The sequence below is a fragment of the Erithacus rubecula genome, assembly GCF_903797595.1.
Source record: "Erithacus rubecula genome assembly, chromosome: 18".
NCBI classification, from domain to species: Eukaryota; Metazoa; Chordata; class Aves; order Passeriformes; family Muscicapidae; genus Erithacus; species Erithacus rubecula.
Window position 1 is genome coordinate 6529388 of NC_136670.1, and position 26051 is coordinate 6555438.

General features: G+C 42.0%; 2 protein-coding genes across 15 annotated transcripts in view; one reads left to right on the top strand and one right to left on the bottom strand.

Annotated features, from left to right (window-relative positions):
* Window positions 1-12184, top strand: part of EYA2 (EYA transcriptional coactivator and phosphatase 2) — an 84661-nt gene extending 72477 nt beyond the window's left edge. For 9 of the 10 annotated variants that reach the window (XM_079321941.1, XM_079321939.1, XM_079321940.1 and 6 more), the window contains 6 exons: window positions 4453-4511; window positions 5269-5429; window positions 6180-6294; window positions 6877-6998; window positions 7769-7869; window positions 11293-12184. In XM_079321941.1, the coding sequence (XP_079178067.1) occupies window positions 4453-4511; window positions 5269-5429; window positions 6180-6294; window positions 6877-6998; window positions 7769-7869; window positions 11293-11373 (639 nt within the window). In that variant the 3' untranslated portion in view covers window positions 11374-12184. The remainder of the gene's footprint in view (window positions 1-4452; window positions 4512-5268; window positions 5430-6179; window positions 6295-6876; window positions 6999-7768; window positions 7870-11292) is intronic. The other variant, XM_079321938.1, reaches the window with a different exon arrangement.
* A 1875-nt stretch (window positions 12185-14059) lies between these two features.
* ZMYND8 (zinc finger MYND-type containing 8) overlaps window positions 14060-26051 on the bottom strand; it is a 49611-nt gene continuing 37619 nt past the window's right edge. For all 5 annotated transcript variants that reach the window (XM_079321830.1, XM_079321827.1, XM_079321831.1 and 2 more), the window contains exons 15-21: window positions 24542-24913; window positions 22843-23033; window positions 22178-22258; window positions 21069-21147; window positions 20302-20541; window positions 20011-20168; window positions 14060-19731 (exon numbers count right to left, since the gene is read on the bottom strand). In XM_079321830.1, coding sequence (XP_079177956.1) covers window positions 19717-19731; window positions 20011-20168; window positions 20302-20541; window positions 21069-21147; window positions 22178-22258; window positions 22843-23033; window positions 24542-24913 — 1136 coding nt within the window. In that variant the 3' untranslated portion in view covers window positions 14060-19716. The remainder of the gene's footprint in view (window positions 19732-20010; window positions 20169-20301; window positions 20542-21068; window positions 21148-22177; window positions 22259-22842; window positions 23034-24541; window positions 24914-26051) is intronic.

Here is a 26051-nt window from a genome sequence, read left to right on the forward strand (position 1 = left end):
GTGCTCTGGGCACCTTGGAGTCAAAACACTGCTGGGAGGCATTTGGAGAAGAAAAAACCTGGCATCCCTGGGCAGACTTCTGTGGGCTTTTTTTTTCCCCTTCACTTGAAAAGGAAGAATTTGTTTCTGTGCCAGATGAAAGGAGAGAACTTTTTCTGTGCCTGAGGAGTTCAGTGGGAATTTCTGGTTCCTTCAGTGCTTGATTGCACTGTGGTTCCCTGAGTTAGGGGAGGCACAACCTTTCCTGCCACCTGGCTCCTTGCAGGCTTGAGCTTTCACTTGCTGAGAATTTTTATTTCCTTTCAGAGACCTTTCAGAGCACCTGAACTGACAGATTTTTCCTCTTTCAACTTTTTTCATAGAGGGAGTTTCATAGAGGCATGGAAAGTACAAAGAAAAATCTTTCTCTTAGGGGGCTCCCAAAGAGGAGCCATTATTTAAGTAGTGATAATACTACAGAGCCATCACCTTTCACTCATCAGATCTCAATATCTGTTGGAACAGAGCTCCATGTCCTGCACAGTGACCCTCCAAAACCCCTTGGCCTTTCTAGACATTTGCAAGAATTACCAGTTTCAAAATAAGTTTTCTCCTCTTTTCACTTACTGCTCCAAAATTTTAAATGAAGCAGCAAATTGTCTGGCCTTCATCAAATTGTGCACATTTGTCAGTCAGTAACAGCTCTGGGCACTGGTGGTTTGGTTTTTAGCTGAGGTTTTTCAATGAAAAATTGCTGGATGACAGAGAATTAAAGAAAAGTAAATGTGCCTTACAGAATTTTGCTTTCCAAAAAAGCCATGTCAGTTTGGAAGAATTTGCAGCAACAGAGTCATGCAGAGTTACCCATCCTACTGCTTCATTTAGGATGATAAATAAAAGTCACCTTTGTGTATTCACAGTGGTATTTAAGGACCATACATCACTGAGTACTGGACTTAAAAAATGCAGTGAATGATATCCTTAAAAAGGAAAAAAAGGATTTGTAAGAACAGCACAGGAGCAGATTCAGCTGCAGAGCCTGAAGCATTACCATGTACATGAGCTCCATCATGTGGTGCAATGCTGGCCTGAACAAGGCAAAATGAGCTAAAGCTGCACAGGGCAGAAACATTCCTGACCATCTTCTGTGCTGGGGCAGAGCTGAGAGAGCAGGGGGAGAGCTGCCCATTGGAAACCAAGACAGGAGTTTGCTCTCAAGCACAGCAAAATGTTTCTCTGGCACAAATCAGGGTTCAGCAGAGTGGACTAACCATGGCTGGCCTCAGTCCTGAGAGTGGAGTAAGGGGAAAGAGGAGAAAATGTCACCCATCCTTTCCAGAGAGACGGGTTGGACAAGGAAATCAATTCCTTGCTTTAGCACAGGGAGTGATGGATTGTGCAGTTTGATGTGCTGCAGTTTGCAGTGCTGTGCAGGGGAGGAGGTGCCAGGGTGCACAGCCCTTCTGAGGCATTCCCAGGGCAGTGCCTGATGAGGACAAAACATTTGTCCATAGTTACAGCAAGGTTTGCACAGCCCTTGGTAGCATTTGTGTGATCCTCCTTAGTTTGGTCAGGATGTGATGAACATCATAGCAAAAAACTGCCTTCAAAATCAAAATGATTTCTGTCCACCAAATAAAAAAAGGAAAAAAAAATTCTGAAACTGGTTATCCAGGGCTTTATCTTTTCTTAGGATCTGCCCAGAAGGGATTCAGGTAATTGTTTCCTGGATGCATTAGCTGAATGCAGTTCCATTCAGATGGATCCACTCAGATCCATCCTGCTTCAGTCCATCTCTCTTGGTGCTGCTCTCCAGCAGACAGGCCAGGTTCCAGCTGATTCCCCCAAACCTCAGGGTGGTCGTGTGGAAGGAGCCTCATCACTGGTCCCCAGAGCAGGGGGTGTCTGGAGAAGTCTTAAGGCTCCTACTAAAAACTTCCAGTCTTTCTACAGAAAGGGATTCTCTGTCAGCAAGTTAAGGCAGATGAAATCTCTACAGTCTGCAAGGTGCAGAATATATCAGCAAATATTCACCTGACAGGAGATATTCTCCCTCTCTGCTCCCCTTGTTAGGGAAATCGAGGGAAAAAGAACTTACCTAAGGTTAACAATCACAGGGAAGTTAAAATACAAACTCTGGGCTTTCCAGGGTTGTGCTTTTTTTCCCAGCTGCCTTTTATTCACAGCACAATGCTGGCTAAAGAATAGCACCTTCCACCCCCAGTCCCTCTGGAGATATTATTGTCCAGCTCTCTGGAAAACAGGTATTAAGGACAGGAGGGCTGACAAGGGGATGAGGAGTTAACAAACAAGGGGATTAGTGTGTTTACAAGTTGCTGCCTTTTGGAGCCATCCCTGGAGGTTTTGTGCTCTGGGAACTGTTGGCCCCCACCTAATGAAGGAAGCAAGCTCCACTGATCAGTGATTCCATGAGATGTTTAAAACTCTCTAGCACACTCCTGATCCACAAATAGACTATTGTGCCTTTGTAAGTTGTTTTTATACCTTCCCAAGGCATACCTTGAGAGTATTCAGAGGGGATAACAGAAGGAGTGCTCAGGAGCCCTGTGCTGCACAAGGAGGCAGCAGAGGCTTTCTCCAAGCCAGCAACACAAACAGCTTTAAAACAGCCCAGGCTCCTCTAAAGGTGGCTGCTCCCACCTGGATCAAGGTGTGCAGCACCCAGAGCTATCCCAGGGTTAAACACATCAGTGCCCAGAGCTGCAAGGGCTGCCTGAGGTTTTACCCTGAGGTGCAGGCTGTGTGTGCCACACAGCATCCCTGAGATCCCAGTGCTGAAAGCAGCAGCTGTGACCCCTGTGCACGGCCCCACCACAGCCCTCTGCATTCCAGCAGCCTCCTCCTCCCCAGCAGCTGGGTGCCCTGCTTTGATTCCCCTGAGTGGGGCTCCAAGAGACCCTGCAGGGGTGAGGGCTGGTGTTTTTGGGGTGGTGGGAGGGGTGCCCCCGTGGTGCTCCCCAGTTCCTGCAGTGGATCGTGAGGAAACAGCTCAGCCCCTGCCAGGGTGTTCTGTTAACCCAGAAATGTGATGGCTGCTCTTGTCACACTCCAGTGTGCACAGCAGTCCCTTCACAAATGGGAAAAGCAGATCCCTGCAGAAATGCCTTTCCCCTGACTTCAGCTGGAGTGGGGGGCTGCAGCAGCATGGGCCAGGCACTGCTGGCAGGGGAGAGGTGCCAGCAGAGAGCTGCTGCAGCTATGTACAGCAATGTGCACTCCAGAGGTGGGCTGGTAAAAGAGCTGATGAGATGAGAACAAGATGCAATTGTGTGCCTTTTGAGAATTATCTAAAATCCTGCAGAAAATCTTATTAATATAGACAAGAACTATGTGTCATGTTTTGCCACTGACAACATCCTTGTTTGGGCATTATTTTTTTTTCCATTTTTTGAAAGGGGTTAGTTTAAAGTAATTCATCAAAGTCATCATTGTGTAAGGAAGGTAAAACAAATTATGTGGTTTCATACTGAAGTGGTGAAGAATTACTGCACCTTGGTTGGCTGCAGTTGTTCTGACTCCACAGTCCTGTGGTGTCACAGCTTTTAAACTGTGTTGAAAAATCAACCTAAACAAAAGCTAGTGTTCATCAGCTTGCAGGATTTCTGTTCTGTTCTCACCTGTAAGGCTCATGGAGAAAGGAAAGTTAAGGAGGAAACTTCCCATTTTTTCTTTTTCTAATGTTAATGCTGAGACTGGGAAAGAAACCAAAGGAATAACATTTCTCACATTTTTGAGGCAGGGCCTCCACCATCTGAACAATGAAGAATTTTGGAAGATAAGATCTCGAGCACATACTTCATGCAGGCTGAGCTCCAAGTGTATATTCTGGTTAAATTTCCTGTGCACTGATTTCCTCCTTACTGACACACATTATTCCTGTGCTCAGTCTGTGGCTGGGGCAGGGGGGAGTGTTGCCTTCAGTGCTTCAGCCCAACCTCCCTGCACATCAAAGGCAGCTCAGCCCCCTCAGAAGAACCTGGGGAAACCCAGGCAGGGCAGGCAGTCCTGGCAGTCTCTGTGGGACAGATCTGCTCCCCCTGTCAGTATGTGGCACACACCTCCTGTCCAAAGCAGCATTCTCACAGGGGGAAAGGCTGCCAAGTCTCTGCCTTATCATGCATACAGAGTAGGAAAAGCACAGCTTTCCTGGCTAAAACACAAGCATCTCTTTCCCTCCTGTCTGCATAGGAAGGAGTTCCACTCACTCTGTTACTCAAGAGCTGTTGTGCCCTTAGATAACAGCAGATCTCACACACACTCTCTGTCTGTTCATATTTTGTGCAAGTGCTGTGTGATACTTGTTGCTAACAATTAACTGGCCAGACTACAATACTTGCAAATTGTAAGATTTTATCTCCTTAATATTACATTTAAAGTAATTTTGCATTATATTATTTCGATTTTTTCCCCTAACATTTACTCACTATTGTATTTTTTTTATCTGCCTCTCAGGACTGTGACCAGATCCACATAGATGATGTATCATCAGATGACAATGGTCAGGATCTGAGGTATGGGGTCTCTGGGGCCAGGCAGTCCCCAGGCATTTGGAAATAGCAGGGGGCTGCTCAGTGATTCTCCTGCACTGTGTCCCCTCCTGGCTCCAGGCTGTCTGCATTTATCAAGCACACAAAAGTACAGAGTTCCCTCTCTCACATGGTTGTGCCTGTGCCTTCTGTCAGCCCCTGAGCTTTGAACCATTCTGGGAGATACATCTAAATTAGGTTGAGCTCCAGTCAGGCCACTCCAGTTTCTGATATGATTTAACCAGACAATTGTAACACCAAAATGCTTCAAAACCAGGCTGGAAGGTTTTCCCCTGTCCAGCCTGTAGTGAGGAGTTGGACTTTGCAGTGCCAGATCCTTGTTGAAACTTGTACCCAAACATCACACCCAGACATTACCATTACCTGTGTAAGTTGAGTCATCATAGAAATTCCTTCTGTACAATTCCATCTGCTTTTCCCAAAGTGTTGCCTGCAGAGCCACAGTAAAAGGGAAAGAACAAAATGTGCACAACTCATACAGAGCTTTGCAGTTTGTGGTTTTGTGGATGATTATTGTGAGAAATTGCTGCAGGAACAGAACATTTTTTAGATCAGTGCTGGTAATTGTGCTGAAGATGAACTTCAGTTCTGTACAGCGTGTCCTGTGTGTGTCCCTGCTGCCACTTGTCCCCATGTTTCTTTTCCACCATTTCCCCTCCCTGCTGGCACCGTGCAGGCTGTAATTACACTGACCTCTCCCCTTGCCTCCTCCCTCTCCCAGCACGTACAACTTCTCTGCAGATGGCTTCCACAGCTCCAGCTCCAGTGCCAGCCTGTGCCTGGGCTCGGGGGTGCACGGCGGGGTGGACTGGATGAGGAAACTGGCGTTCCGCTACCGCCGGGTCAAAGAGATGTACAACACCTACAGGAACAACGTGGGGGGTGAGTGCAGCCCACACAGCACCTCCCAAAAACTGGACAGCCCCTGGGGCCAGCTCTGCTGGAGGTGTTGTGCTGTCTGAGCTGAGCAAATGCCTGTGCAGTCACCCTGAGATGTGGTTCCGTGCAGGATTTGTGGAGGCACGCTGAAATACCTGGTGTAGTGCTTTGAGAAGGTCCAGGAGTGGGGCTTTATTTTGTAATTTATTTGGCAGGAAAACAACCTTCTCCAATTTTCCAGAATGTTTAGCAGACAAGCAAACAGGTCAAAACAGCATGTCTGATTGCTTTCTTGTATTATAACTGCTTGTTCTTAGTTCCCCCAAAACAATACAACCAGATATCAGGATTCCCTGGGTTCCTTCATCTCACCTAGTTCCACACAGTCCAAGAGACTCTCAGCTTCCTTTTCAGTACATCAGTGCAGGTTTCCCTCTGGCTAGAAATAGAAAGAAGCAAAACTCAAAGCATCATCACAACTTATTTATTGGTTGGAGGACAAGTCTGCCCTGCATGCACTGGAAATGGGGAGTGGCTTTCAGGAGAAACAGAACCACCCTCAGGTCTCTCTCTGCCCAGGTCACTGCCCACTTGACACAGCTCTTCCATCTTCTTGCTCACTTTCCTTGCAAGCTTTATGCTCACTCCAAGAAAGGTGTTCCAAGGGGGTCCTGCCATGCCTGCCTGAACTGTGCAGACAAAGCCAGACAATTTCCTTTCTGTGCTTCTGCAAAGACACTTTCCCTGTTGCAGGTTTAATAGGAGCTCCTAAGAGGGAGACCTGGCTGCAGCTGAGAGCAGAACTGGAAGCTCTGACTGATCTGTGGCTCACTCATGCTCTCAAGGCACTGAATTTGATACATTCCCGGTAAGAACAGCTCCAGGAACTGCCTGTGGGTTTGGTCCAGGAGCTCCTTTGCTTCCCTTGCTTTCCCCCTGTAAAGAAATGGAGACACATTTACAGGACTTTGCTGGCCCTTGCTGTGGGTCTGCACGTTTGCCAGGCTGAATTACCAAGGGTTGGGGTGAGCTTGGGATGATGAACTGAGCAAAGGCAAATCAGTCCTTTCTTTTCCTTGCCTTTCCTTGGCTCCCTCATCCATGGCACCATTTTCATGTGAGCAGGAGAAGGGGAGAGGGAGGGATGAGCCCTTTATCCCTGAACATGTTCACTCCCAGAACCCAGCATGGACATCACTACATTGTGTTGAAATTCCCACCAAAGAAATCCTGGCAGGCTTGCAGCAAGGCTGCATCACTGCTGCTAGTTTGGTTTATGTTTTTTTCATTCTACTGAGCTGATCAAAGACATTTCTGGTACTCACATTATCTTCCTCTGGCTGCAAAATCCCCCATTGGCTCAGGAACTTCCAGTGGCAGGGAAGGTTTGCTTCCTACCATCTGTCAGTCATGAGAGAAACCCAGATTTCTAATAACTTCTGTTTCCTAGGCCCAACTGTGTGAATGTGTTGGTCACCACAACTCAGCTTATACCAGCTCTGGCTAAAGTGCTTCTCTATGGGCTGGGCACTGTCTTCCCCATTGAAAACATTTACAGTGCAACAAAAACAGGTAAGAGCAAACTGGCTGAGGCCTCACCTGAGACAGGCTGAGGTTTTGTCCCTAAGTCGTGCAGTGACTGAGCTTTATTTTTAGTTCTGTGCTTACAAATGTGTAATTCACATCCTCACCCCCACACTTAACCTAGTACAGACTGCAGGGACATTTCTCAAGTGTCTCCATGGGGAAGTGAGCCAGATCTATAGAAATATACCCACCCTATGGAGCACTGGCTGCTCATGGGATGTCCAGCTGCTCCCAGCTGGAAGGAGGGTCTGCTTGGAGCTGTTACAGAAACACTCTGCATCCTCTTACCCTTGCAGAGGGGTCAAGTGTGCTGAGTGAGCTGTGTGAAGCTTTGTGAGTAATAAGTACTGGTAGGGTTGGCCTGGGGCTTTTTTGTATTCTGTTCTTTCTGGTGTGTTTGAAGCTCTGAGGATTACATTTTCATGTTTTTGCTGCAACCAGAATGAACAGAAGAGGGCTCTGAGACTGAGTGTGTGAGTGTCACACCAGTCTGGCAGCTGCTGGCTAAGCAGGGCATCACAGTCACAAAGCTCACAGAAAACTGGCAGCACCTGCAAGCCTTGGCTGGCAAAGCAAGTGCTAGTCACTGTCAAGAGATGGAGAGAATCCACCTCAGGAAAAGATTTTTGAAAAGAAAGCAAAGAGTGTTGCAGCCCCTTCAGTTAGGGGATGACTCCAGGTGCTGTGCCTCCAAATTAGCTCTGCCTGTGCTGTGTGTCCAGATTAAAAAATGTATCTTCTCTTGTGTTGCTCAGGGAAAGAGAGCTGCTTTGAAAGAATAATGCAGAGGTTTGGAAGGAAAGCCGTGTACATTGTAATAGGAGATGGTGTTGAAGAGGAACAGGGAGCAAAAAAGGTACAGTTGGTGGATGCCATGCTGGATTCTTCCAGGTTTTGATTGCAATGACTCTTTCTTTATTTGAGCATTTAATGAGGCTCCCTCCATTTGAAGCAGCTGGTCTCATTTCTTAATATGCAAAATCAACAATCACCTTGTCAGAAATTCCATATTCTAAATTCCCCCCCAATGGTGCAGTATTTCAGGTAGTTGCTGTGTCATATTCCAGGAATCATTCTTGCTTAATACAGGTGCAAGCAAAATTCTAGTGTGTGATCTCAGATGAGCAGGCAGAGTGAATTTCTGTTATTACATGCTGCTTTTGTAAATTCTAAATTGTTGGAATTAATTTTGCATTACTTACTAGAATATGCCTGTATCCATACATGTGTTTGTATTTATGTCTCATTGAGATCATGGAGTGTAACTTCATTATAGCAAATACCAAAGGGATTTTTGCAGAGTTGCTTTATCAATGTTGTGTAAGTTGCCTTTATCAATGACTTCTGGATTAATGTGATTAATTTCACAAGGAAAGTGAAATTTAAAAAAATGTACTGAAGGCAAAGAGCAGAAACTGCAAGAGCAGTGTGATTAGGAAAAATGAGAATTGGAACAGCCAAAGTTTTCACTTCTTACATTTTAGAAGAGAAACCTGCCTGGAACTTCCATTTATTTGGCTTTACAGGGCCAGGAATACAATTTATTAATGGCAAACATTATTTGCAAGATGTCTTTGTGCATCCTGGCTCTTGTGCTGCTGATTTGACTGGAGAAATGTGACAGAGCTGCCTTTGCTCCAGGAGCATTGCACATGGGTTGAGATGCAGGGGCTGGCTGAACGAGCTCCATCTTCAGCAAACTTCAATTTTGAACAGATACATGAATGACTAGTGTAGCTCAGGTAATGAAATATATCTCAGGAGCTCAGCTATACAGCTGAACCTTGTGCTGGAGGACCTGGTGTCTCATTCTGACTGAAGATCCTGCAGAGACTTCCCAAGCACATTTCAGCTCTGTGGTTGCACAAGCCCAGGAACAAAGGGATCCCAGCAAATAAGTTGAGGGGGCCACAGGTTCCATCCCCAGAACTGTATCTCAGGTTATCTGCAAAGTAGCAGAAACCCAGTTTTTTATAGTGTATTTTCCCTGGCCAGTGGAAGCAACAGTATCTGCACCCACTTTGGAAAACTCCCTAAAACTGCAGATGGTTTTGTAGCTCATGAAGGGTTAAGGAGCTGTCAGGAAGAGAGTCCAAGATGCTTGACTGGGGCTGAAGTGACAATGGCCTGCTGCTTGTGGCAGCTCAGTGCCACACTTCAAAGGCAGTGGGTCAGTGAACAGAGGTGCATCAAAGGCTGCAGGGGCTCAGCAATCTCCTCTGCTGGGGTTGCTGGAGCCTCCTGTCTCCTGGCCTAGGCAGCTCTGCCATTAGTAGAGCACATTCTTTGCTGGGCTGTCACCTCCTTTGATTGATGACAGTCATTAATCAAACCTTCCACACACCTGAGCTTTGTACAGAAAAAAAAACAAAACAAAACAAAAAAGGAGGGGATGGGCAGAGAGCCTTTTGCTGTTTTGCTGACAGCACTGATAACATCTCCAGTTTTGTGGGTCATTTTTCTTCACCTGTCTGATGAGTGATAAATCTGCAACTGCTGAACAACAGGAGTGGCTGGGAGGCCAAGTTTTTTTTCTGATTTAGGAAAGAAAAACAGATAATTTAATGGAAGTGGTTTAATAGAAACTGGGGGAGGGGGGAGGAAATAACTTTTCCCCTTAAAGTGAAATTGCAGAGCACTGGATTTCAGTCTCTTCAGCTCTCTGGGTTTGCTTGCAGTCTCTACACACACTGATAAACAGCTTGAAGAAAACATTTCCTGGTAGGCAACAGACCAGAGAGAAGCTTTAGTTGTATTTAAAGGTTAGAGGAGTGTAAATAGACAGTCTGTAACACAAACATCTGGAACCACTGGAGTTTTTTGTACAATTGGAAAAGGAATATCTCCTTTCATCAGATTCTCTCTGGGAAGTGTATGTTCTCTGGAGCTTTGTTGAAGCTGTTTATGCAGGAGCAGTGTGGTTACAGGTGAATTCCTACAGTGAGAAAAGACTCTTAGCAGTGTTGTGCCCATGCTGGAAGGGACTAAGTGCTGTCAGTTTAGGCTTTCTATACATTTAGTACTGCATATATACTACTGACTGTGCAGAGTCTGACATTTTGGGAGAAGGCAAAGAAAATCAGAGTCCCAAATGTTACAAAATCACAGTGCAGAAAGGAGCTGTGTCTTTGATGAAACTGCTTTAACAGTTTTGGAGAAGAAACAAATCCAGCATAAACCCCAGGTTCACAGAACACACCAAAAATTTTATTTAACATTTGATGTTTTAATTATTTTGAGATTCTCTGTGTGCAAGCAGCCACAGGGATCACAGCTATTGCTAAGAACTCTGCTGTTCAGGGATGCTTTCAGGGCACTCTGGTGACATTCCAAGTCCCTGATCAAATTGAACTGCACTTGTTTCACAGCAGTTAAAAGGTTACACTGTCCTCCTTCAGGTGCAAGTCTTGTTTTCCTATATTCACATTTTAGGAGAATGATCAGGATGTTATAAAGAAGATAGAGTAGGTCACAGGTAGCTGACCTTCCAGATTCTGTCCAGATGCTTAGGTTTCAAGTGGAACAAGGTGGTTAAAATTTGGACGTGTGTGTACATGGCTTCAGATTTATTGCAGTAAATACAAATTCAAAAACAGGGAGGCAGGAGAATAATTTAAAATAATCTCCCATAAATGGGAATTAGGAGAGTGTTTTGGGGACAGGCTGTTTTATAACCCTATTGCACCTTCCCCCCCAGTGTTATGTTAAATGAATAATTGACCTGAGAAATGATACCAGTTCCTACATTTACAGAAAATGAAGTATGACTTATTGTTCCAGTTGATTGGTAAGGTGAATTGTTAGAAAGCATTTTGATTGTGTGGCATTCCCTTTATTTACATGTTTATAAATTTTAATAACTTCCTTTTCTAACAGATTTATTTGTCTGTGAATCACTGATAACAGCTTTCACTACTGATGCTTGCTTAAAACTTTTTAGTAAGATTGCAGTTCTAGAAATGTTCCTAATTAATCTGGGGTGGGGAATAGGAGCAAAGTTTAGTATCCAGCCCACATCCTCCATCACCTGTGAAGCAGGATACTCCTAAATTGTGGAGGATGTGTCTTCCTGTCTGCATAGGAGAGACAGATGAACAAGGAGACATTCCCACCTTGTCCCTTCCCCCCTCCCTCAGATCATCATCCTTGCCCCTGGCACTGTGACAACCTGGTGGCCAAGCACAAAACTCTGTTCCTGAGGGTACAAGCTAAGAAAGCTGTTTTGATCTCAGTGTTGCACAAAAACAGAATAAAAAATGTCACTCTTTTGGTTTCCTAGCACAACATGCCCTTCTGGAGAATCTCTTGTCACGCTGACCTGGAAGCTCTTCGGCACGCCTTGGAACTGGAGTATTTGTAGCAGAGCCCAACATCTCAGCACTGGGAGGCTGCACTCAGACTCTTACATCAGTTCCACCTATTCCTCACTGTTTTCCTAGTAAAAAAAAATCCCACAGCAACTGCAGTTGTTCTTTTTTTTTTGAAGGAGATCCCTTGCAGTGGAAGCCCTTAAGAACTTGCAGCCAAAGAATATTGTCTCAAGTCCTCCTTGCTTTGGACAGAGGAGAATGCTCCTGATCAGTCGTTGGGATGCTGCAGTTGCTGGCTGAGGTGGAGGCACAGAGCTCTAATGGCCTTTCTGCCATCAACAAGGCAAATGTACAAGTCTGGGTCTCCCTGTCAGCATTCTTGTTTTTGAAAGGGGAAGAGGACACAGCAAAGAGTCTCTGCACAATCCACTACATCACACAGGACCTTCTGAAAATAGGAGTGAAACAGATGATTTTTTTTTTGTGTTGTTTTATTTCTTTAATTTTTTTTTTTTTTTTTTTAATTTATGAACTAATCTCATTACTCTGGTATTAAGCTCTGTACCTGTGGTTTTCATCTGGCTTTTGGGGGGTGGGGGGGGGTGGGGAAAATCTTACTGTTCTAAATTAATAGTTCATTTCTCCAGAACAAACTCTGGGGAGGATCATATTGTGTACATGAGTAGTAAGGACACGTGGAACTGCTGGTAAGAGCTGTAGCTGTGTTTTTGGACTTGACCAAGATGGTTCATGGACTGTGCCTGTGTCTACACGCTGCCTTATGCTGCCAGCTTGGGGCTGAGGATGGGGAAAGTACTTTGTGATGAGTGAAAGGCATTAAATAAAAACATGTTTACATTTTGGGGGACTGGATTCCCTGCCTTCTCTCCTGCCACTCTTGGATTTAAAGGTAGGATGTGGAATGTGTGCTCCTGTTTTAAGGCTGGCCTGGTAATCTTGCTGTCGAAATATTGAAATTCTCTGGGGCTGGATAGATCTCTTAGTTTGGAAATGGCTGATTGTTCCCTGCTGTGGCATCAGGTAAGGTCAGAAGGATCAGAACCTCTCTGGAAGGAAGGAAGTGCTGCAGTCTTCACCTCTCAAAGGGTTACACAAGTGCCACACACACCTGAGGGACACTCCTAACCTCTAAAAACATTTAGAGAAAGCAGTGCTAGATCTGAGAGGGATTTTCTGCCAAGCTAAAGCAGAAAATCTGACCTTAAATTAATCCAAGGCAGCTGTGACACATCAGCATGACCAAACCCAGCCCTTCAGAACACACTGCTCTCTGGGCTTAGCACAACTCCATGCAAAATGTCACTTTTCTAGCACAGGCATTGCTGGTCTCAGGGCTTGCTGAGCAGAATTTTTTTCAATGTTTCCCTACTGCAAGAATGGTTTCCCTTCACTTGTGATACAACTTTCTATTTGTGACAAAATCAGAGGAGAATTGACTAATGCTTGCAAGGTAAGCACTCTGGTAAATACACTTTTGAAAGAGGAATAAATGCCAGGGATTGCAGATTCCCAGAGAAGCACAACTTCAGCTTTCAATACCCCATCAATCACAACTTCAGCTTTCTATCAATCAGCTAACTGATCTTCCTTGAAATTCCAAATTTAATACCTGACTTAATCAAATCAATTGTCTTGAGCACTGATTCTGGTTTTTTTCCTTAAAGATTCTTAGAAGATGTTGCTTTTGAATATATTCAAAGGTTTGAAAGCTTTTGGTTTTGTTGCTGACTTTCTTAGCAGAGCTTTGGGCAGGGCTCACCAAGGAACATCTGTGACTTCTTCAGGTGACACCTTCACAGGTGGCACCTTGGCACCTTCATCTGCCAGTGCAGCAAGAGTATCAGGATTTACTTTCCAGGGAATTTATCATGGATGAAGAGGGGATCTACAGCAGTTTTGTACTTAGGAACATCCAAAAGGCCTGGGAACATGCACAGACAGGTCCTGCTCAGTTCCTTCACTGTAGTTTTATGTATTTCTATGTTTTCTACATACTTTACTAGGATTTGGTCACCTATTTTAGAGGAGGAAAGAATCTCTTTTGTAGAAAAAAACAGTGTTCATTAATAAAAAACCTGACCCAGGCTGAATGGGTGTCTGAGAGCAGTGGGGTTTCCTACAACAATCTGTACATCATTTTGTCTAATCAAAGGTCTCATTTCAGCATCCAATTTCCATGGGGAAGGCCAAAACATAATTTCAAGCTTTCCAGTTTTGTGCTTTTCTATGAACAGTAGCACTGGGAACATGAACTGTGGTTGCTTTATAAATGCACTGGACAAGGTAACAGCAGGAGCAGGAACTTCAGATAATATTCACAGATTTTACAGTGTTTCATAAGCTCCCTGTTTCTTTTAGATTATAATTAAGACACACAGAAGTCTTGGCCAGCTCATGGCCTCTGGAGGGGCTGCAGCTGCACTCAGAGGCCCCATTTCTAACCCCAAATACACCCAACACTGACATATATCCATCCAACCCCAATGCAACCAGTGTTACACAGTGAGGCAGAGGATGCCAACACAAGTGACATTACCTGTCATCTGGAGACTGCAGAAATAAACATTCCTCCAGACTGAACCAAAACTGGAAATCCAGGAACACAGAACATTTTTCTAAAACAGTTTAATAAAAAAATTGTGACGTTTCTTGAAAAATTGGAGAAACCCAAACCATATTGTGTGTGTCACCTGTCTTAGTCACAAAGAAACACAATTGTCAAAAAAGATATTTAAGTTTAATACAAATTTTATACAAAGAAAATGTGAAAAAATACTTCCATATGCTAAAAGCAATTATGCTTCACAAATAAGGCCAGCTAGGCTAGTTTTGACACAACTGCAATTAATGAATATTCTGTTCTCACTTTTTTTTTTTTTCTTCTAATACTTTTTTCCCTCTAATCTGGGTACTAGCTGGAGACTGTACAAACCGCATTCTTATATAAACAATGGGAGAAATCAACATGACTAAAATGTACAACAGAATGTACTGGAATGATATCATACAATTAATTTTCTCATATACATACATCACCTTTGCTTTGTTCAATGCCTTTGTTTTACACAACATACAAAATGGGACTACAGCCTCAGTGTAACAGACAGCATCTCCAGGGGTACTCCTCTCATACTGCACTGCTTCATGCTTACAGAAAAACAGAAATTCCATCATATAAATAATACATGCTCTGGCCCAGCATCAAAAGTCCTTTGCCCATGTTTCCCAGTCCATGTTTTTCTTCACACCTAGTTCTTGTTCAAGGTCCTTCAGGAGGATTTTTAAAAAAACAATAAAACCGTGAAGCCTAACAACAAATTTTGCTTTCCTCAATTTTTGATATCAGTAATCAGAAATCCTGTTAGAACCAGCTGCTACTTCCTTTTGCAAATTTTCTGATCTTAGACTGAATGGAATTTTAAAACAATTTACACATGTAAACAACATTTATATTTGATGTCAGCCTGGTCATTGTGAAAAACAATATCAATTTTTATAGAATTTCAGGTTCACATAATTTGCCTAATAGAGTTAACTGAAGAGAGAGATATCCTTCATCACTTGGTTGTTCAGAGAAATTCCACAAGAGTTTCCAAGTACAGAAATTTTTTTTACTCCAAATGCCAAAAGTTGTTCAGATTTTCCATATTAGATTATTTGATGCAGTTTCCCAAGACCAGTTTTCTGCATTAGGTTGTGGTAAGGCTGTTTTAAACCTACCTTTTCCAACTTCAAACACTCTTTATAAGTTAAAGTCAATACAAATATAAAAAGGAGATGGTACTCTAATGACATCCACAAATTGTACATTATTTACAAAAGAAGCATAGTTTTAATATGGATCTTACCTGTCCTCAGCTTTTCTAAGCCAGCACTAATGCTTTACATTAATGTAGTGTCATTACTGCTTTGTACACATACACAAAGCTAAAGTCTGAACCTCTGAGGCTAATCCAAAGAACTGTGATTATCTACTAGATTTAGTTATTCCAACAATTGTATGAACTTCTTGTTAGCAGTTAGACTCTTCGTACTTGGACTGGCATTGTGGTCTGAACATACTGAACTCCAGTTCTCACTGCCACTGTCCCAGCAGAAGGACTTACCACTACAGGAATGGTCTGTGGATTAAAACCAAGAGAAACAGATTGTTATGTTAAAGGTCACATAAACATGACCACAGAAATAGAGATTTGCTTTCCAGGGGAAATCCAGATCAAGTTCTAATTTTGTGCAAGAACTAATACCTTTATTACCACAGTATTACCTCATTCCAGGGGAGGAGTAGTGCATTAGTTCCCTATAGCCAAGAGTTCCTGTGTTCTCATCACTGCTATAGAATTACAGGGTCAGGAGGTGCTATAGGGGCTGCACACACTGCCTGTGCTTGGAGGGTGAGGGCTTCAGAGTTACATCCAGTTATGTATTTTCTGCAAACTAATACATGGGAAGAGGAAAAAGGGCTAAGAAAAAGCCTTTGTCATTTGAAAAAGTTCTGACAAATCAAACTGAAGTACAAAAATACCCTTGTTTATAAGTATATTCTTGTTACACATTACTTAAATCTTTTTCCCCCAAAAGGAACTTTCCCCCATGCATTCAGTCTACACAGAAGAGAACAAAGAACATCCATTTGAACAAAAAAAAAAGTACTTAAGTTAACTTCTGCACAAATCAATAGCAAAAACATCAGCATTACTGGGAACTGTCTTACACACCCTGTAAAAATATTAATATAGAATAAACTTTACACTTCCATCATACTGATCATGATTTATACATCTCAACAAATGCAGTTTCAGGACATCTCTATAGGTGGCAATTGATTCTACAGATGCAGAGACAAAGGCACAAGAATGTTAAACAATCTGGTCAAGGTCACATCACTCTGGAGATCGGTAAGAGGATTTATTGAATCTAAAGTCTGTATCTTAACCTTCCTCCAAAAACATGAGAAAGTCTAGAAATGTCTCTACCATACAAACTGCAAGGTGTGTTCCCATACAATTCCAGTGATGCACAACTGGTGATCAGACAAACGCATCCATTTCAGTTCACAACATCTTGTGGAAGAAACAGGGAGTGAGATTTTGAGGAACCTGAAAGGGATGCACAGGTCTTCCCCCAATGGTAGTGTGACATTCCAGAGAGGACATGGAAGAACAAATACAAGTTCACTGAAGCCCAACGTTTCCCCACACTGATTCAAGAAACCACATGAGTGTCTTAATGATATTCCACAAAGACTCTGAGTATCCCTGCTGAGATGGATTACAGCTCCTTTGTGACTGAGTCTGTGCCTTCCAGAAGCCTACTCATTCCATTCCCTGGAATGCAAAGAAGATGGGTTCATATTTTTACATTATTTTAACTGCAGGAAGAATAAAAAACAAACATGGAACCAATTTGCTAAATAAATTCAGGACTACTGTCACTCTGTAATGATTTCAGATGTGTTTACAAGGTTCAGTGGAAATGGTACTCAGAAGATACAATGGAAGTTGTTCAGAGGAAAAAATTCCTAGTTGGACACAAAGTGCAAACTGAATTCTAAAGAAGCCATTATGTAAGCCACTGTCAGTACTAGAGGTGGGGGAATTAGGGTTGCCACAGTTGCCTTTTAAATACACACACTTACACACATGGAAATAATTAATTCAGTTCTTAGCGCGATCGGAATATGGAATGTGCGAGACTCCTTAAATGTGTTAAGATCATTCCCTGAGAGGTAAATTTTCCACCTCTGCCAGTTTTACACATATGTACATTTTGCATACATATTAAACATGCACTAAGGTTTAAAATTATTTAAATTGCACGTGCAGTCATTAGAATACAGAGGTGTCTTTAGCTGTGCAAGACTAATGCCAATGTGTACAAAGTTATAAACATGCACAAATAAAGTTGGAAACCTTGCACACCTTCCAATTCCGCTTTACAGAACTCAATACACTTTGTGTTACAGAAAACCAGTGAGGGTAACTGCCATTTTTCTGAATATTACACAAAACCATCATAGGATCTTACAACCTCACAGCTATTCACAAAAGAAGCCTGATGTCTTAGAATTCTGCTGTTGGATTTTAAAACACATACAAAACCTTATTGTTAATGGTGGTTCAGTCCAAGCGACCCAGAGCCAATGCTGCAAAGGTGCACAGTGGTCTCAGCTGAGACCAAGTGGAATTGAAATGCTGTGAGGAATGGGGGAAGTCTCCATCCCCACCAAGAGCTGTGTTTGTGTGGGATCTGATGGCTGTGAAGCACTGTTTGTGCATGAGTGTGTATCCACCAATACAGACACACAGGTGTGTCCTGCATCTGGGGTTGTGCACAGGGAAAGAGAGACAGAGGAACTTCTACAGCACATCAGGCCTCACAGTCATGGTGTGGGTAAGGTACACTGTTAAGTCAGATAGCTTGTAACAGTGTATTTTAAGTCAGAAATGAAGTTACCCACTTGAGGCTTCCCTGCTGAACCCAGCACACGGGCAGAGCAAGGGCAGAGCACCAGGGCAGCATCAGCTCAGCAGCTGGCTCTGACATGAGCACTGCAGAGCACAACCAGCTAATATGGTGTATAAAATACAAAAATCCAACTCACTTTTGTTCCATCTACTGTGACTGACACTAGGGAATTCGGATGTCCTTGGTTAAGCCTTTGATGGAAAACCCCCAGGTCTGATTCCAATGCGATTTCTCGTTTCATAATGCTAATGTGCAAGACTGCATGGGAGAGACACTGCTGACAAATGCATATTCTTTTTCACAGGTACTGAGATGTCACAGGAATATCAAGCATAGCTCAGAAATAATTAAATCTCTAAAATCTTTAGGATACCATAGATAAAACGATATTTAAAAGATATTTTAAATGAACTCTATATATTTACATTGATGTTGTGGCCAAGTATATACATAAAACAGACCAATAATGTGAAACGGCCTCTGCCTGTCCTCAATGCCTTTGCCAGCCTTAAAGATTTCTGAATCCTTGCAATCATGAATGGAATGAAAGGGTGGAATGTTGCACAGCAAAATAAAGCATTTTGCACTGCAAGTTGAGACTATACCAGTGAATTCATCTCTGGATACAACAGCAGACGGAGACAACCCCCCAGAGACACTGAGCAGTTTTAATGCCAGGAACAGCATTGCTGCAGACTTTAAATTATGATGCTGTACTTACAATTGTGGGTTGAGTAGTTGGAATAAAGGTGCTGGTCTGCGGTACCTGGACCAGTTTTATAGGCTGGTTGCTTGTCACACCTGTTGCTATCTGCAGAGACAGCACAGGCAACCTCAGTAGAAGCTTCAGCTTTCAAATAAATTCCACCTAGTTGTTACATTATTATTATGATATGCAATTTGTTGGATGTATTCTTTGTGTTAAAAATTTACATCTTAATGAATTCACAGGTTACTTCTTTGTTAATCAAACAAAATTCAAATTAAGAACATGATCAATGTATACAGCATGATGTTTCAGGTAGAACATCTATATAAAAGCAATTCCATATCTGTGTAACTGGAATATTCCCTGGCAGGTTTTAGGTCTCACATTCCCTACTTCCCCAATAATACAAAGCTTGTGCTGCCATAACAATGCATATGAACATTAAGTGAGTGAGCCAGAGTTCAACCAACTTCATCCAAACATTTAAGTGAAACAGCACCTCCTTTTCCCCCTTTTCAAATCTGTTCCCCAAGTTACTCCCTTAGATGACATTTCAAGCCCAGAGATCTAACACCAGACAGTAGCAAAAGTGTCAAGAAATGAACACAGCTCTCTAGATTACTATGCTTCCCAATTCTACAGGACTATCTCAATGAGACATCATGCTGGAATCACAATACTACAAAATTAGTTTGCTTTTAATATTTTAAAATACAACAAGGCTCCTACTGATGTGGAGGATCATGTGTAAGGGTTTGAAGGATCAGCCCCGCCCCCACGCTAAACTTTTTCATTTAATAAATCTTGCAAGGCCAGAAAAAAAATGATGCCAAAATTGCTAATAGTCAAGCCCTACCTATAAAGCAGAATCTTCTCTATAAACATTTTCTATATATGCAATGTTAAGTCCCTTTTTTAAGAGCATTTGCTCATCCTTGCCTACTGAACGCTATCAGAGTAGATGCTATGGAGGATTTCAAAACTGCTCCGTTAACCGTAGATCCAGGTGAAGTGTTGTATCAGTGTCATGGAACATTGTGGTACCCTAATGGCAGTCTGTGGTGAGAAAGTTAAGTTGGTTTGAATGCAGGTCTTGAGCTTGGCCTCTGAACCCCCAGGCAAGAAGGGCTTGGAAGTGCTGCAGTCAGTATTGCTTATCAGAAGGCAACTTGTATCGAAAGATCCAGACCAGAAGCTACACTGATGGGTCCTGGAGAGAGAGAGAGAAAGAAGTCCAGTCCCCCTTGGCTGGAAGGATGAGTCAAGCCAACACAAGGTTTTACTGGGAATAAGTGGAGGGGAAAGGGTGTTCCCAGAGGATAGAATGAGGTTTTTTTATAAGATGAAGAACAAAAACCACAACTCTATCACTCCCCAAAATGCACTCTTGGAAATGGTTATAAATTCCTGGCTTATCCAGGGAAACCTTTAGGGGGCAGGTTTCAGAGAAATCTTACACATTATTTTTATTTGAAGTGTTGATACTCACTGTAACACTCTCTTTGCTTTTATCAGCTGAACCTTCCTTTTCCTTAGGAGTGCTGGCTGTTTCTGTGGGTGTGGACTGCACACTTGAACTGGGCTGGGATGATTTATTTAGTGTTTCTGTGCTAATTTCAGTATCTGTTTCCTGCTGTGTCGCAGTAGCTAAAATCAAGGAAAAAAGAGAATGAGGCCACTACTCACAGGAGCCAGTGCACAGTCCCTCCTCAAAGTCACATCTGCACTGTGGATCCACCCACCCACCCAAACCCCCCAGCTGTGTGAGAGGCACCATTACCTGACTGTGTGCAAGATTTCATGTGCTCAGGCCAGTGAGCTTGTTGGCAGGGGTAGTCACAGTAGCTGGTATTCCAACAGCAATAGAAGATGGCCTCTTTCTTGCAGTTGGCACACCATTGCTTCTTCTTTGTCTCATCCACTGCTTGTTGCTTTTCCAGTTCCAGCTGCTTCTTCACCTCAGCAATCAAACGATCTCGTTCCTGTTCCAGGCTCTGACGCATTTCAGCCATTGTCAGTTCTACTCAAAATCCAGACAAAGATGGGTTTGCATTTTCCACCCCCCAACAGCAAGGAGCAGAACACTAATATTCCTAAGCTTAAACACAACATGAAATTAAAACTAGCAGTCAAGGTAATTCCTGAGTCTGGGCATTGGTTTCATAGCTATTCAACAAATTGTATTCTGGCATCATGATTTTTAACCATTACCTTCCATTTGTTTAACACTTTAATTCTAGATGTCCCACAAAGGACCAGAATATAGCATAAGCACAAAAAGGAGATATGCAGATGCTGCTAATGTGCTTTATCTTTGCAAGCCCAAAAACTTTTGTTTTGCTCCAATCTTTGCAAAGTACAGAGGATTCCATCTCTTCTCTCATCTCATTTTTCATCATATCTTGGTTTCTTTACAAAGCAAAACGTGTTAGTTCCAAGGAGAACAATGTGCAGCACCATGTGAGGAAGGTAACACACACTACAAGGATTTCCATTTTTTGTGTGGGGCAATACCTGACACTCTGTTTTGGACTGTCATTTTCATACCTAGATTATGTTTCATTTCTGAAAGTTCCTGTTGATGTAACCATTGGAGTTTTTCTATCTCAATCCTCAAACGCCGAATCTAAATATTAAAAATTTAATAGTTAGTAATACCAAACAGGGCATGGTTATACATAATTATTATATAAAAAAACATGCCCAAACCAATGAGCCAACTTTTACATCAAGGCTCCTTCATATTAACATGAGGACAAGACAATAGTAAACACTAAACAAAACTGTGAAGTATTCTAAATATCTGTTTGCTAGATTTGCTCACCATAAAGAGCAACAGGACTCTTTAAAAACAAAAAACTTCTGTTAAACTTACTCTTGATTCCTCTGACACTGTCAAGTCTCAAATTTCTGACTGGACTCAAGAACCTATTCCTCAGTGCTGTTTGCATTTATTAGCAAGACATTTCATTTCTTTTATTTTATTTGTAACTAGATGATGCCTAAAAAAGCAAGATAATCCACTGTGGATTGGGAATAGTACAAATATCTTTGCTCAAAACTTTGACTCCCTTATTTTGGTTAAAGCAAGTAAACCAATCATCAGATTTTCAGCTTTATTTGTTCCCATTCATACTTAGTTTGCACTGCTTAATCTGCTTTTTCCAAGGTTAAAAAACCCCTTAGAAGATACTAAGTCTTGCCCTTAGGGGACATTAAAAGCAATGTATAGTATTTAATTAAAAATGCAAAAGATTAAAAGCATTTTAAAGAAGTATTAAAAACTATGGACATAATCGCATAACAGGAATAAGCTACTGCCCTACACAGTTTAAAAAATTTTATTTAAAAAAAAACAACTGACTTAGTTTCTGATTTTAAACAAGGTGGCAAATTCCTGACAGAAGATTGAAGGACTTGGGTTTGATGGCTTAATGCTTATCTTACAGAGCCCACCTGGTATTTTTTCAATGCTTTTTTTCCACCACTCTAATAATTTCTTCTAAAACAGCACAGAAATTAGTTCTCTCTTGAGGACTCTCCATATATAATCCTTTGTAGATATAGCTATGTGGCACATTTACATATATAAAAATACTTATTTGCATTTTGCAAACTTAAAATGCAAGTTTGGTCTTTTTTAATCTTACACTAACCTCAGCTATTGTACTTCCAGTAGTATTTTTTGAAAGATCATTATATATTTCAGTCATTGTTCCTTTGATGGCATCCATCATCTGAAAGACAAAAAATTTTTAAAAATTTCTTTGATACATATTTTTAATAGATTAAGACAAAAATAATAAAAACATTCTTTGATATATATTTTTAATAGATTCCCACTTTCATTCTCTTTCAACCACTTTAATGGGAATCTATACTGCTACCCTTCTCTCTGTCTGTAAATATATGTAATTTACCTGGTCCTACTATTTCGAATTTCAAGCACAATTTTGATTAGGATTCTGATTTTCAAGTGTCCTGAAGAGGTGAACTGCTTGACCTTCTGCTTTTCTGAGAAACTGCCATTGATATAATTTATAAACAAAAAATATATAACCATGAATTTGGGGAAGAAACACATGCAAAATGATATAGTATCTGTTGATTTTTTTAATCTAAGTATCTAAGAGAGTATGGAAAGCTCACGTCCCTTCCCTCACTATCACTGTGATAAGACCCTTCTCTTTAACAACCTGGCATCTTAATTAATGGTTAATGCATGAACACACATTAATGACAAGTTTCCACCTGATGAAACTAGGGAGTGTTTTAAAAAAAAAAAAGCACAACTTTGTTACAAGCTTCCTCCAGAACTTACTTTGCTGGTATATTTAGCAATATCTGCAGCCACATCAGCTGAAGCTGTTGCAATTGGCAGGTCTGTGTTGAGGGAGGAAGAAAGTGTGCTTGCAGATCCAGAGCTGGTAACCATGGAAATAGGCTGAGTGCTTGTGACCAAGGTTATGGTGGATGTGGAAGTGCTCTGTGTGATCTCCTTTTGCTGCACAGCTAAGAAAAGAGAACATTGAGGGGATCAATCACACAAGGGATTAGGAAAACAAGAGGCAAACTTCTAAACTCCATATCTATTGTAATATGCAACCCTGTCAGATTTGCTTTATTTATACAATGGTGCCATCTGATGATTAATTACACAGTGCCCAGCCACTGAACTTGTACATTGCCTTAGAGGTAATGAAGTAAATATAACTTTGAAACTTATCATTTTAGACTGGCCAGTGCAGAAATCTCCCTCAGTTCTAATGACTTACCTGCTGGAGTATTTTAAAAATAATAAAAACTTTTCAAGCTATTTTTACTGACTCATATTATAAAAGATGTCTTCATTGTCAATATCCTCAGCAGTGAAATTATTGAAATAAACAATTTATTAATCTTTATGTGCTATATTTTTGTTTATGCAAATTCAGTATATAAGAAATCTGTAGATTTTACAGTTTTCACATGATAGATTTCTAGACTATAATATTTAAGATGGAACATTGCCATTATGTGTTCAATAGTAAACAATATTGAGAAAACAAAGTTCAGCCCATACTATTAAGGTATGTATCAAATATGATTCTATTAGAAGTTTTGCAATTTATTTCTCCAAGTTTCACATTTCTTTTTCCTCACTGAACATTTCTGTATCAATTTATGCAGTTCACAAGCAGAAAGATATAATTTCCTCAACAATGCTTAAAGGACAGAAACAAAAGCAGTTTGGAACCAGAGAAATGAACTTCTGTAAATGTCTGTATGGGAACCATCACCTAAATCTCCCTCCTCTACAAAATCCCCTGCATGCCAGTGGTGTGAGCAGAGTGGAGAATGTCTCCTCATCAGGCACAGCAGTAAACATTTCAGTTTGTTCACTTGAAATGACAAATGAAGCTGATTTACATAAAGTTACTTGTGTTAGCCTGTGCCAGCTATTGGTGAAGGCTCCAGCAAAGGGATGGTGAGAAAACAGTTGTGAAAACATTCTGAAATGCCAGGGCTGTTTGCTCAGTAAACCAGCATCAAAGTCTTGTTAAACAACAGGGATTTCAAAGACAAATCCTGGAGCCTGGCTAATTTCATTGTTGACAAATTATACTCTGAAAAACCCTTCAACCCTTCAGATCCACTGCTTGTCAGACAAAACTGGAAGCAATTTGTAGATACAGAGGTGACACTGGTAAACATGCAAGTGGAATAGTTAATGGTTTTAGCATATGATCCAGAAAATTATCCCATTTACCCTTACAAATCTGTTATGGCTATGAAAAGCAAAAATATTTACATAGACACACAATTTTCTTGTCATTAAAATAAGGAGACATGACTCTTAATACACACAAAAAGAGCAAGTACAGTGAGTAACTTGTCTACTAAAGACACTTATCAGAGTAGAACCAGACTTTGAGATTTTGTTTATACAAAAGAACTCTTGGCTGGGCACCCTTGGAGCACAGGGATCACTACTGGGGAGTTCCAGCACCACAGGCACATTGAGTAAGAAAAGTGTGTACCTTTAACTGCTTGTCTGGTCTGATATCTTGTCCCCTGAGAGGACTGAGGCTGCTGTGACTGAGACTGCTGGCTCTGCTGCTGCTGCTGCCTCTGCACTTTCTGCATGTGCCATTTCTGAGAAGATGTCTGGAATTTATTTGAAGAATTCCACACCACCCTCTGCACAGCAGGGGCAGTTTCCTTGGGCAGCAGAGGTCTCTGCTTTTTCACAGGGCTCCCTGTGGCAGCAGAGGGAGCACTGGCAGTAGAGGCAGCACTAGTGGTGGCTGTCACACCAGCTGGGGGGGTCTGTGACGCAGAGCGGGTCAGCACTGGAGTTTCTGGTAGAGGCTGGGTGCTTGCACTGGAGGAAGGTGGAGTTTTACCTACAACTAAACAAACCAAGTGTTATGCCAGCTGTTCACCAACACATCTGATTTGTAATTTTCCACTGAGTTTTTGGAACAGTCATATGTACCTTCCAGTCAGCTTTGAATCATTTTCCTCAAAAGTAATCAATATGCTACAAGTAAAGTCATTTCAGTCTAGTTGAAACTGGTGGCAATACAGATGCATCAGTAACTAAGCAAAACAAAAAGTACAAAACCAAGAAAAACCAGTTTGACCTCATTCAGAAGATATGTGAGAGGTTAGCACTTGTTAGGATGTTTCTACCTTACCAATTTCACCTGTCATCCCAATTTCCTTCAGGAGAAAAAAAACAACATTCTAAAGGATTAATGACTGAGCAGTAACTGAAGGAACACTATAAACTTCCTAAACAACAGTGAACTGACACTGACAAGTAATGCAAATAACACCACGTTGGGCAGGAGTGCTGATCTGCTCCAGGGCAGGAAGGCTCTGCAAAGATCTTGACAGATTGAATCCATGGCCTGGGACAATTTAATCAGGTTCAATAAGGCCAAGTGCTGGGTCCTGCCCTTGGGTCACTACAGGGGCACAGAGGATGGAAAGCTGCTCAGCAGAAATGGACATGGGGGTGCTGGAGATGAGCCAGCAGTGTGCCCAGGGGAACAAGGCCATGCCATCCTGGCTTGTACCAGCAGCATGTGGCCAGCAGGGTCAGGGCAGTGACTGTCCTGCAATACTTGCCACTGCTGAGCCACTCCTCAAATGCTGTGCTGGCTTTTGAGTCCTTCAGAAAGGAGAGCAAAGTGCTGGAGCAAGTCCAAAGAAGGGCAAGGGAACTGGGAGGGGTCTAGAAAACACATCTTGTGAGAAGCATCTTGGTGTGGCAGCTGGGATATGGTTTAGGGGTGATTATGGTGATGCTGTGAAATATACAGTATGTTTATGTTATCTGTGTTTAAATAATCCAAAATTTATAGCTGACTTTTCCACACATATCAATTTAGGAACTGGATGATTCTTTTCAAACTGCAGCCAGGAAAAACCTGTCTGAAAGAGAAGGCTGCTGCACTGACAAGGGTCTGGAAAGGGACAATGACCTTCAGGTTTGCATGCATCTGATCTCTTTTCTGGACTAAAACATTTTAATATCTTGTA